Source organism: Monoraphidium neglectum (genome assembly GCF_000611645.1).
Source record: "Monoraphidium neglectum strain SAG 48.87 unplaced genomic scaffold scaffold01086, whole genome shotgun sequence".
In the NCBI taxonomy this organism is placed as follows: domain Eukaryota; kingdom Viridiplantae; phylum Chlorophyta; class Chlorophyceae; order Sphaeropleales; family Selenastraceae; genus Monoraphidium; species Monoraphidium neglectum.
This window is the reverse complement of record NW_014012542.1, coordinates 2,220-14,859: the sequence shown is the minus strand read 5'-3', so window position 1 is coordinate 14,859 and position 12,640 is coordinate 2,220. Positions and strand designations below refer to the sequence as shown.

General features: G+C 63.7%; 3 protein-coding genes across 3 annotated transcripts; 2 read left to right on the top strand and 1 right to left on the bottom strand.

Annotated features, from left to right (window-relative positions):
- Positions 1–3,334: 3,334 nt before the first annotated feature.
- Positions 3,335–4,636, top strand: MNEG_6601 (hypothetical protein; the record flags this gene model as incomplete). The annotated part of the gene is made up of 1 exon (XM_014044926.1): positions 3,335–4,636. One exon carries the CDS (start codon positions 3,335–3,337, stop codon positions 4,634–4,636), a length of 1,302 nt encoding a protein of 433 aa, XP_013900380.1.
- Positions 4,637–6,597: 1,961 nt separating this feature from the next.
- Positions 6,598–8,157, bottom strand: MNEG_6600 (hypothetical protein; the record flags this gene model as incomplete). The annotated part of the gene is made up of 4 exons (XM_014044925.1): positions 6,598–6,721; positions 7,032–7,353; positions 7,595–7,766; positions 8,011–8,157. The coding sequence occupies 4 exons, from the start codon at positions 8,155–8,157 to the stop codon at positions 6,598–6,600; spliced, it is 765 nt and encodes a 254-aa protein (XP_013900379.1).
- Positions 8,158–10,535: 2,378 nt separating this feature from the next.
- On the top strand, positions 10,536–11,348 carry MNEG_6599 (hypothetical protein; the record flags this gene model as incomplete). Its single annotated transcript, XM_014044924.1, has 3 exons — positions 10,536–10,612; positions 10,914–10,999; positions 11,255–11,348. Coding segments are annotated over 3 exons (257 nt in total), but the record flags the coding sequence as incomplete, so codon positions are not given.
- Between the last annotated feature and the right edge of the window lie 1,292 nt (positions 11,349–12,640).

Sequence of the window (12,640 nt, the reverse complement as noted above, 5' to 3'; positions counted from 1 at the left end):
CCCCCGCCGGCGCCGGCCGCGGCGCCGGCGCCCGCGCCGCTGGGGCCCGCGATCGTGCCGCCGGTAGGGGCGGCATTGGGGCCGCCGCCGGCGGGGCCGCCGCGCGCGCCAGGGCCGCCGGGCGCGCCGGGGGGCGGCGGGGCGCCGGGTGCGCTGGGTCCCCTGCTGCTGCTGGTGGCACCGCCCGACACAGTGCCGGCGACCGCCTTGCTGCTGCTAGTCGCTGACGACACGTCCTCCTTGGCGCTCTTCTTTCCAGAGACCTTGGCCTTAAGAGACCTGGTCACGACAGCCCAGCAAAGCCAAAAGAGGGTGTGTTCGGGTACACTTCGCCCTCAGTGCGTGCTTAGAGCAGCCCGCCCCAGCCAGGTGGGCCTGTGGCTTGCGATAAGCCAAGTTCTGCTCTCCACGCACATTGGCCCACATACAGCCACAGGGCGCGAACTCACTTCAGCATGTTGATTGAATCCTCTTCGGCACTCAAGCCCCCCGCGGCCTGCGACACAGCTGCCACAATGACATTAAAGTTGCTGCATCCAGCTGTGAGTGAGAGGTGTGGAGGATCGTGGTCCTGGTGCCTCCGGGCTGCACTTGAGATCACCAAGATTGCTCTGCCAAGAAACGGTGGCTGGATGTAATTTTCGAAGCGCGTCCTGTGCTACGGTGACACTGCCTTTGCTGATAGCGAGTCGTCTGCTTAGATCGATCCTGCACACACCTGAGAGTGCACACTGGTGACAGACGTCTCGGGAGTTTTGAGGCGGGTGCAGGGTTGAGGAGCCCGCTACGTGCATCAGCGTAAATGCAAATTTGATTTCACTACCGCACCATACACAAGCCGTCAACTGTTCCCGTCCGCCTGCTGTCCCGCTCAATAGTCCCTTGCACAGGAGCACTGGCCAAGCAAGCCCTGCAGCATTTGAGGGGGGAAACAAAGAAGTTTGAGCAGTCTGCTATCATAAGTGCCGACGGGGGCGGCCTGCGCAGGAACACAAGAAGAAAACCCTGCGGTCGCGGCGGCGACCGCATTGCAACCTCGGGCAGGGCTCGGGCGCAGGGGCGCCACCCACCTGATACTGCATCTGGGCCACCTCTGCGCGGGCTGGCAGGTGTCAAAAGTTCATGAAGCCCCGCTGAATCGGCCTCGTCCGATTTCTGACAACCATCAGCACGGCGCACGCCTCTCGGCATGCGTGCGAGTGCAAGCTGTGGGACTGGCCGCTGGCCGCGACCAAGATGGTTTGGATTGCGATTGCCCGTGTTGCAATGATTCACAGGCTGCCGCAGGTCACGTCACCTGGGGGTGCCTCGAACATCAGTGTTGCCCTTGACACAACGTGGCGAGGGTTTTCCGGCGCGCGCGTGAGTCTCGGCAGCAATGCATCGGGCTCCCTGGCCACAGGCCGCGCCCGGCGCCCGCTGCACACCGGCCCCCATTGTGCACGACAGCTTTGCAAGGACACGGTGCTTGGGCGCCGGGTTCGTGTGGCTGTGATGCGCCGGCAGGTCGACATTAACATGGAGATGCATGCGTGCAAGCGCCTGAGCGCCCGCACCTGCTAATGCAAGGATGGCGTCCTCCGGCACTGACCCCTGAAGCCCCTTCAATCACCCGAGGCTAGGGTTGTGCAGCAATGCAAGGTCGGCCAGAGCTGCAGCAGAAGAGGTTCAGTCCAGACGGATGCTGCTGGCGGATTGAAAGGGGCGGCAGCGCTGCAGCATCTAGCGCCATTGACCTGCTGCAGTGTCAACTGTGGTCTGGACAGAACTCTGTGCATGGTAAACCGCTAAACCCACAAAGCCAAAACCGATGCGTTTACAAACCGAAAAGCAACTCGCCACTTGGAGTGGCCAGCGCAGCGGGCGGGCCAATCCCCCGCGGGAGCTGCGAGACGTCCTTACTCTAGCCACAGGGCGTGCGTGCCGTAGCTGTATGCGTGCACGCTGACGCGGCGCCCACTCGACCGGCTGGGCTGCCAGTCTACCGGCCTCTGGGCGGTGTAGCGGCCGCCCCCGTGAGGATGACGCGCGCAGGAACAGGACAACGCTGTGCCGTTGTCGCTTCCGCGCGAACGCGACCGGCAACACCAACCCCGCGACCGCCCCGCTGCTCATCCGCCCACCGCGCGTTGTCCGGCGCCACCAGAGCTGCTGACGCAGCGGGATGGTGGGCGATGCGGCCGGCAAGGCAGCACTGAGCATGCCGGCCAGCAGCAGCACCGCCTCTGACTCGCGTTCTGGCCCCATACCCACGTTGCTCATCGCTGCTTACAACAGCTGCACAGGCCCGGGTGGCTGGCGGGCTTAGGTGGCGAGATGCTCCTTCTGGCCCGTGTCGGGGCTTGCCTTATCGTAAGCAACGCCAGAGGCGGCGGGCGACAGCTAGCGGCGGGGGCAGGGCGTGCCTGCGCTGCCGTCACCTGCCGCACCTGGCATGGTGCGGCAGACAGGGGGTCAAAAAAGCGTGTAACGGCTTGCAGACCACCTCGGACCCCGGGAGGGGGGGGCGGCACGACATGCCGGCGCCCGCCGCCACATCCACGACAGTCTGGGGTGGTGCTGCGGCGGCGGCGTCGGGGCCGCCGGTTGCGCCGGCTGGTCTGCGCCGTCGCTGACGAGCTCGGCGCCGCGTCACGTTGCGGTCACACACAGAGCAGAGCGCGGCCGCACATGCGGCCCGCGAGGATTAGGATTGTTCCAGCGTCCCGCGGGGGCCGCCCTCACTGTTGTCGCTATCCCAGGGCGGCACGCGGCCGCGGCTAGCGCCAGGTGCATGATATCGTCTATCACATGGGCTGGGTTGACGTGAGACGAGTGTGCCGAGGGCAGCGCATCGGTGAGGTCGGCGGCGCGTTGCGGGCGCGCAGCGGCAATGTCAACCCGCTGAAGTTGTGGTGCGTTCCGCTGCAAATCGCGCTGAAGGGCATGCCAAGAGGGCCGTGCAGGCAACCAAGGCTGAACCCCAGCCTTGGTTTGGCAGATCATGGATTTTCCACAAATATTGTGGGTGCCAGCTAAACAAGACTAGAGCAGATCACCACAACAAGCATTGGGCACAGTGATCACATGTCGCAGAGCCTGCGTGTAGTACCACACCAAAAAATTGCAATCATTGAGCAGGACACGCTTGTTTGATGGGCAAGCGTGGTCAGAGAGCGTCCTCGGCGACGTCTTTCGGCAGTCTCGACGCTTCGTCTGCTTGATCGTAGCCAGTGTATACACTCACGCCTGTAAACACTCAACAGCTCCAACCTTGGCCACGGGCACTATCCGCACAACAGGCATACTAGGACGCACTGATCAACTCTGAGCAGCCTTGCCTTGTGCAGGCAGTATGATCCGCGCCACTTTTGGGAGGCCCCTGGGCGGCGGCAGCCAACTTGAACCCCGGCCGACGGTCCATTTTGACAGGCGCAGCGGCATGCACACCGTTTTCGGCGAGCTGACGGCGGCGCTGCTGGATGGCGACGCGCCGCGCGCCGCCGAGCTCGCCGCGCGGCTGCCAGCCGTGCGCCCCGCCTACTTCCACCCCCGCGACATGATCGATCTGATCGTGCACCTGGCCCCCGCCGCAGCCGAGCGTCGCCCCCAGGTCGCGGCGGCCGCGAGAAGCGCCCTGAAAGGCCTCGAGGCCGCCGCGCAACACGACGAAGCTGTCGCCGCCAGCCTCTTCAGCGGCGGCGCAGTGCGCGAGGCCTGCGCCGTCCTCCGCGCGCTCGCCGCCGCGCCGCCGCCACCACCAGGGCCGCGGGGTGCCGCAAACGACCCCGCGGGCCCCGCCGAGACGCGCGCGCTGCTGGTCCGGCTGCTGCGCGCCGCTGTCTGCCGCGCGCCGCTGTCCGCCCATGAGACGCGCGAGCGGATGGCGCGCGCCGCGCGTTTGATGCTGGCCGTGGGGGATCACGGCTGCGTAACTCTTGAAATCGAGGGTTTGGACGAGTTTTCTGTCTATGGGATCATGACGTTTCTTCCGACCGCGAAAGTCACCCGCCACAACGCGGCGCCCGGCCGCGACAGCAAGGGCCGCGCGTGGCGCTTCCGGGGCCGCGCGTTTGACGGCACAGCGGCCAACGGCGCGGGGCCGGCGGCGGAGGCCGTGCTCGGAGAAGCGGACGGGGCGGTGGCGGCGGCGGCTGAAATGATCTGCGGCGGCGGCCGCGGCGACGCAGATGTGGGAACGGAAGACGACGAGACAGACGCGGTGCTGCTTCTGGCTGGGCTGCTGAGCGCCCAGCTGCCGCCCCACTTGCGCGCCGGCCTGCTGCGCCAGCTGCTGCAGGCGCCGGCCGAGGACCTTGCGGCCGGCCTGGCGCGGTGGTTGGAGGCGCAGAACGGCAGCGGCGGCGGCGGCAGCAGCGGCGGCAGCGGCGGCGATGACTTTGCTGACCCTGTTCGCATAATCGTCAAGGCCGTCGCCAGGGCGTCGCCCGAGGGCGCGGCGGCCGCCGCGGCGCGGCCGGCGCTGGCTGGGTGGGTGCCACAGGAGAGGCTGGTGGCGGCGGCGGCGGCGTGCGCGCGGTGCGGGCGAAGCAAGGAGGACGCCCCCGGCGGGCAGCTGCGCCGCTGCAGCGGCTGCTTCCAGGCGAGCACTGCTGTTGCGCGTTTTGGTAATCACCCGCGGCCTTCGGCGCATTAGTGTGTGCGTGCGGCGTGCGTGCATGCGTGCGCGTGTGTGTGTGTTGCCTGAGCAGGGGGAGATGACCAGATTAGGAAGACCAAACATCAACTCATGCTATGTGGCACTCCGCCTATTGGCCAGCACTAGAGAATCCTTATGAACACGGTTCAAGCAATCCCCAAAACCCTTCGACACGTCCATTTGCAGTTGCTGTACTGCAGCAAGAAGTGTCAGGTGGGTTGATTGGATGGCGGCGGTTTGGACAGAGGTTCGGAGAGGAGAAATGAATTCCTCCATGCATCATACCGGTACCGTGGCTTTGCAGTCTAGCAGGAATGACAGGCATGCACACTCGATTTTGCCCAGTGTTGGACCCACGAAACAACGAATGCCATCCAGCCGCGCTGCATCGTGCAACCTGCTGCATGCGCCGCATGCGGAAAACCTGCAGCCGCCCTTAGCAATGTGACGCTACGGTACCTGCAGACAAATCACGTGCAATCTGAATCCCATTGACGCCGGCAACATCGCCCTGCTGGACTGTTTGTGACTCCTCGCAGAGAGAAGACTGGCGCGGCGGCCATAGGGAAGCCTGCCGCGCCGCCCAGGCGCTCCGCCGTGCAACCTAAAGTGATCAAAGGCGTGCCGCTTGCAAGCATGGCAGCTTTGTGCTTGTGAGTGTGAGGGCTTTACGACTTGGGAGCAGGGCGACCTCCTGGAGAGATTTTGGCAGCCGCAGCATTGCTGCGTGGTGAGCAGCGCCCGATTGGCGGGGGTAGGTGCTGTGAGCGTCAAGAGCATATGGTCATTGGGGCGGCCTCAAAACATCGTGCAGGCGCCCTCCAAGGCGCGAGAACTCCTAGCTGAGAATTTGCCTGCGTGCAGTATGAACAAACTTGTTGAGTCGGGATGTCCGCATGTGATGGCTCGGCTTGGCCTGCCTAGCAGCTGCTGCTATAGCTGGATCTGTTATGTTTGTCACAACCCACATGCACTCATTGCCCAACCTGATAATGTGTGATCGGCTAGCCGATTGCTGGTGGTTTTATGTCCTTCAAATAGAGTGTGATTGAGCAGAAGGCTTATCCCAACAAAGCACCACAGTCGTGCTTCGTCACAGCCTACTTCAACAACAGCCAATGCCTCATGTGTCTGCTGGCACACGGCTACGTAGCCGCCTTGTAGATCAGGAGCTATTTGTAAATCACCGTTTGTCAGGAATTGTCGAGCGGCTGCATTATCATTGGCGTCAGCGCTTGCTTGCATGCTGCCTCGCTGCCGGCCTGGCACTGCGCCCTGGCTTGCACATTGGAGTCACTTGGTCGCGCTGCCGCTGCCGGCTTCTAGTCCCAAGAAAATGTCGGATTATCACGCTGCCAATCCAGCCAGGTAGTCTGAGACCGGAGCCATGCTCATTTACAGGATTCACAAAGACAATGAGTGAGGTGCACATGCCCCTGCTCCAAGATAAAACCGCGATTACTTGCGACGCCTAGCTGCCACAAGAACAACCTGCAGTAGCGGAAGTCATGGTTGCACGTGGGCCCTGCAAGTCTGCTGCTTTTTCATTCCCATGGTCGTGATGACGTCATTGAAGGATCAAACCCAAATGAAGGGGCCCGCAGGTGTTGCGGGCTTCGCTGCTCGTCGTGCGTGTCTGCCGTTTGGCGTCGCAGTCCAGAACACACACATCAAAAACGTCAACATACACATCAGCAGGTTCGACCCACGTACCAACACACACAACTTGTGTGCAAAAATGGCTCTCAAGATGGACCCGTCTGCCGCGAGGTCCCATGCAATACATGAGTCGAGCCGGTCAATCACTTTGCAGCCAACATGCCCACATACCCTCAGACCCTCTCGTCACAACATGCACCAGCAGCCTCACGCTTTGGGCGGCCGCACACGGCACCGCGTCTCCGACAGCACTGCCCCACTAGTGTCGCAGTGACGTGGCCGCCGGGGCAAGAGCAAGCTCACGCCTGCTTCGAGGCCCGACCCTGGGGCTTGCCCACCAGTGGGCTGAGGGTCCCGAACGCCCAGTCAAATATCCAGAAAGACTCGGCGTAGTTTTTGGCGTTGTGCGCGTGGTTGGAGTACCTGGGACGCGGCATGCGCAGTGGGTTGAGGGGTGTTGGGAGTTTCAATACGAGACAAATGATACGTCGGCCATATAGCAGCAGGGCTGATTGGCAGGGGCGCGTGTCAAGCCAGGGCGGCTTGAGGTGCTAGAGCCCCCCCGGCTGCGAGGCTGCAGGTCGCCCCGCCCGCCACCGCTGATGAGCATCCCGCCGCCAAAGCAGAGATCTGCCAGCAGCTGCCAGCAGCCAGTGGCTTTGCAGGCGTGCGTGGGCATGCCCACAAAGCCCCGCTGGAAGATGAGCAGACAGCCAGGGGTGGCGCCCCAGACCTGTGGTGGGCGTCGTGGAACGCCGCCGGCGCCCGGAAGGGCAGCGCCTTGAGGCACAGCGCGTCCAGCAGGCGGCTGTCCAGCCCCGAGTGGTTGAGCGTGTTCTCGGCCACCCTGTAGAAGAAGAACGCGCACAGCGCCGCCGGGCACGGCCGCGCCGCCGCGGCCGCGAGCGCCATGGGGAGCCCGCCCTGGAGCGTGGCGTCCAGCTGGGCAATGCACATGACGGACACAGGCGTGGGCGTCGCGATGCGGTGGTGCGCGCGGTGGAAGCGCCAGAGGAAGGCGGACTCGTGCTGTATGCGGTGGCCCCAGTAGAGCCCTGTGCGTGCGTGCCCAGCCGCATTGATGATCGCCCGACAAGCAGGCAGGGAGGGCTCTTGTTGGATTTTGGTTAGTGCGACATCGCCAGACACACAGCCAGTGTTGGTTCCGCCGCGGCGGCAGGGTGCATGCTGGCGAGCAGCGAGCAGGTGCAGCTGTTGGTGCTGATGCCCCCTGGTTCCACCATCTGTGGACCAATGCAGGGAGGCCAAAGCCGTGTATTCAGTCTCACCACTCACCAAAGTCGTTGACGAACAGCATGACTGCAAACTGCGCCGCAAAGTGCAGCGGCGTCGCCGCCCACCAAGACGCGACCGGGCCCCAGCCGTACGATGATGTCATCACGAGCACCATGGCCAGCCCGTTGGCAATGGTGGCCGGCCCGGCCACGGTGACCGTCGACCGCCACAGCTGCTTACCAAAAGGGATGCGGGCCTGCCATGACAAAGATTTCCCCAAAAGGGGTGAAACAATACCATGCGAACTCTCAAAATTGTGTGATCGTCGCTTGGCAGCGCAAGCGCGTGGGCGGCCAGGGCGGTCACAGCCGCCCGCACTCTCTGCTTCAGCACGTATTGCAAGCCTGAAATTGCCTTGCAAACTTCTGCAGGGCCCCTGCAGCTGCCAAAGCGTACATGCTCATCAGAGGCCGCACCTGCACTTCTGCCACGCCCTCTGCTCTGCTCTTTGGCTTGCCGCCGGGGGTTGGGTACACAATCAGCGCCGAGTCAAACCACCCAGTCGAGATGAGGGCCTCTAGAATGCCGGCGGTCACAAAGAAGCCGGCGGCCACGGCTACCATGGGGCCGACGCCCCATAGCAGCCACGGGTTGGCCAACCAGGCGGCCGACAGTTGGGAGAGCATACGCACTTTCTCAACCGCCACGCTCACTGCTGTGGCAGCTGCTGGTGTTGCGGCGCGGTGGCAATACTCCTGTAAGGCGGAGCGTTGATGGTGTATGCTGAACCATCCGGCCGCTCCAGCCTACATGCAACAGCAGTGCAGTGCACTTGCAGCATCAAACGCACAATTTGGCGCGTCCGCCGATGGCGTGGGGGCACATGTGCACGCGCCGGCGGCACGATGGGCGCTTTGAATCGTCACAAGCTTTCTACATGCACTCGCCTTCCGTCTGTTACGTAGGTGCCCTCGCCTTCGAAGCACTCCGAGGACCCCAGCGGGCCGAAGCCGAAACAATTCTGCAGCCTCCGCCGCTACTTGTACAAAAAACTCATGTTGTAGACAATATACATGTCGAAATTTCTAAGCGACAGTAACAGGGGTTTGCGCCCGGGCAGGATGGCGGTTTATGAGTTTGCTGGCCAAGTGACTCCAGGAGAGTGGCGGTGGCAGCAGGCAGGCTGACAGGTGAGGCCTCAGCCGTCCAATCGCAACCTCCCTGAAGTCCAGGCATGCTCTTTCATACATAATCCGTAGTAAGATTAAAGCGTGTGCTGCAGTGCAACTGCACGACAAGTGCTCGCAGCCTGGCAGCCAAGTGGGCTCAGCATGTGTGAGGAGTGCCACAGCGGCGCCCCACGCTCGCGCGGCCTCGACGCACAGCGGGATAGGCACCATCCAAAGCAGGGTCACCCTTGACAATTCAACACTAGGAGCACATGCACGAACGCTTCCCATAGCTGCTGCAGGGGCCCCGCCGCCTTTGCCTGGGTTAGGGTAGCAGCTGCATCGCCCGGCATCCATTCGCTTGGCGCGACACCTGGCAATTCCCGCGCCTAAAGCGCCTGCAGAGCAGGTCAGCACATATCATGTTCTGGCATGTCAAAATCTGAAGTCCTCATTTCTTTTCGAATGTGCCATAGTACGCTGTGTTGCCACACCTGCCGTGGCCATGCAGCGTGGCGCATTGCCATCTGGCCTGCCTGCAGGCAGGCGGGGAGCGGCGCTGTCCAGGTAGGAATCAGACCCATCATTATCAGGGACACCCCACTCGCTTTGAGCACTCTGGTGATTGCCGCACACTTGCTGCTCCGTGCCCCCTGTGAGTTGGCCAGGGCTGACCACGACTCGAAGGCAGTGGAGGTATGTTTCTATGATTACTCAAATTGCCCAGTAATTTTTCCAACCAATCGTTCCTAAGGCATGGCACACAAGCGAGCCGCTGACGTGATGGCAGCCATTGCGCACACTCTCAAGGGATGGGTCAAACGTTGCCATGTCACCCAGACTCATCGCCGCTCGAACGAACGTGCACGTGCAGCGTTGAGCCTACAGGAAGGTATCAAAAGTATAGTCAATGAGGATGCTCTGACGCAAGGTTGCTTCTTTCGCACGGCTCGCTACCGTTCGTACTTAAACGGTTTCCGCTGACATGGTATTTCTATCCCTACATGTCTGCCGATTTGATAGCTATTAATCCCCAGATACGGTTTGATCTATCTAGATCAGGCTAGCCCCTCAATCGCCTCTCGAGTCCATACAGTGTGATATGCATTGATAAGAACTTTTGTTTTTTAGCCGCGTCTGGGCAGTAGCATCATGCTGCCATGTCGTGGACGCTGCGGCGCACGGCCGCTGCAGCGGCAGCGGCTGCGGACGGAGTGTCCTGGATCGCTGCTGCATCGATCCAGGGGGCGGTGGCTGCAGCGCAGCAGCAGCAACCCGCAGCACGAGAGCGTGGATCTGCAAGGGACGCAACTGGACAGCAGCCGGGATGCACCAGCAGACGTGGCCCTGCAAGAAGTACCAGCCGTGCCCACCGCGTCTTCGCGGCGTGTCGTGCTGGGTGCTGGCGCGGCTGCCGCAGCGACCGCCGCGGCCGCCGGCCCCGCGGGCGCTGTGCAGACGGTGAGAGTGCTTGAGGGTTCAGGGGGCGCCGCAGAACCAGCCAGCCAGACGCCAGAAGCAATGCTGCCCCTGCATTGTACATTGACCTGTTCTGGAGGCCCAAATTTTGAATGCATGCAAACTGACAGCTGGGGTCCATGTTATCCAGCTCCATTGTTACTCTGTGAGCTGCGGTTGTGGGTACAAGCTCGCACGTGCCAGCAAGTCAAAGTGCACGCGTGCGCAAATGCATGCACTCCGCATGCACTTGCATCAGCCTGCATGCAGTGACACGTGCATGGGCATGCGAACGCATGCATGTGCATGCACCAACTCGCCATCCGCAGGTCGTCCTTCGCGACGGCACTTCTGTAGAGGCATATGAGCACGGCATGCCACTGAGCATCGTGGCGCTGAGGGGCAGCGTGCCCACTCAGTGGGTCTTGGACTTCCGGCAAGGCCTCGGGCGGTGGGTGCCGGCAGCTGAGTCATGCGTGGGCGCTCCGCCTTGCAAGCCCGTCAGGCAGGGGGGGGGGGTTGTTGTGTAACCGCTGGGGCTCGCGTGCGTGGTTGCATGCCTCGGCCATTCTGCTGGGCGGCTCAAATTGTGGCGCCCGGCGCCGGTCGCGTTTTCCAGTTGCGCCCCTGGCCTGCCCGCATATGCCCAGCCGCCTTCGCATAATCAAAGTAGATTCGGCGCACTGCACGTCCATACCTCCCGCATGTGGTCAGCATTCATGTGATCTGTTGCATGCAATCCAACACCTCAGGTATGCTAGCTTTGAGCTGGGCCAGAGGGGGCAGCTGCAGGAGATATTTGACGAGCTGAAGGACCCAAAGGCCAAGAGGAGCGCAGGTGGGTGATGCGCGGCTGCTGATATGGAGGTGGGATGAGAACTGCAGGCGTGTGTCGTCGGTGCCGTAGCAGTTGGAAGCAGGGGAGTTCAGAAGCGTGAGTCAAAATGCGAAAAGGGGAAGGCGTGATCCCCATTAGTCATACAGGGCTGGGTGGTGCAGCGTGGCGCCGCGGCAAGTATGCAGGGCAGCGGCTGGGGCAAGGCATGCTGCCGTCACCCTCCTCACAACCCCTCCTGTTGTGCGTCACCGCCAGGGGCCGCGGACGTGGTGACGCTGGGCGACGCGTGGCTGGGCGCGGCCGTCAAGCAGGGGCTGCTGCAGCCCATTCCCTCCGCAGAGACGTACCGGTGAGGCCAGCCAGCGGGCCGTCATGCACATGGCAGAAGGCTGCTGCGTGTGCCGCCAAAACAGCAAAACCCGTCCCCGGCCGCGCCGCGTTCAGCCCCCCGGGGCTATCAGATGCGCACAACCTCCATCTCCGCCTACATTCGCACGTACACACCCTGATGTCCTCCTCGCGACCTCAACCACCACCCGCCTGTGCGGCCGCCCCAGGTGGTGGCGCCGCCTGTCCCCACGCTGGCAGCAGCTCGTCCGCCGCGGCCCCGACGGCCGCCCCTCGCCGCATGGGGACGTCTGGGGCTGCCCCTACCGGTGGGGCGCGACGCTCGTCGCCTATAAGAAGGACCTCCTTGTGCGCCGCGGCGGCCGGCCGGTGCGCGGCTGGGCCGACCTGCTGCAACCCCAGCTCAGGGGGAAGATTGCGTTCTCCGCATCCTCCCGTGAGTTCGTCGGGATTGCCCTGAAGTCGTTATCGGAAGAGGGGTCCTTGTCCGCCGCCGCTGCGGCGGGTTTGGGCTTTAATGCGGACGCGGCGGCGCTCGCCGCCGCCGGCGTGCCGCGCGCGGCGGCGCGCGCCCGCGTCCGCGCGCTGCTGCGCCAGGCGCGCGCGTTCAGCGACCGCGACCACGTGCGGACGCTCATGGCGGGGGACACCTGGGCGGTCGTGGGAACCTCCGAGGACCTGGTCCCGCTTGCGGAGCGGACGCCCAGCCTCGAGCTCGTCGCGCCTGCGAGCGGCACGGCGCTTTGGGCGGACGTGTGGGCGGTGCCGCGGGGCGCGAGCGGCGGGCACCTGAAGGTTGGGCCGTCGCCGGTGCTGCCGTCGTGGCTGGAGTTTGGGGTCATGCCTGCCAGAGCCGGGACTCTGGATTCACTGAGGTGGGCGGCAGCCAGGGGAGAAGGGGGTTCCCTCCGTGGGCTGGGCCTTGATGGGGGCTCGGGGGTGCGTTGCTCGTGAGGTTTCTAGGCGGAGGAGAGGGGGCGGCGCCCCTGCTGCAGAGGGTGAGCTCGGCAACGCTGCTGTGGGAGGGTGGTGGAGGGGCTGCCAGCGGCCCGTCACGCGCTGCTGACGTGGCCTGATCGGTAGCAGCAGCACTGCTGAAATGGTTTTGGAGCCGTACATAATGACAACGCCTGCGCTCTGCCCCATTTGAACCAACACACAGGACGGGCGCCACCCCTCTGCTGCTGCCCAGCCCGCCGCCGCCGCCGCCGCCGCCCTCCGCCCCGCCGCCCGCCGCCGCGCAGCGCCAAAGCGGCGGCGGCGGGCTGGTCGGGTGGCTGCGCGGCGCGGCGC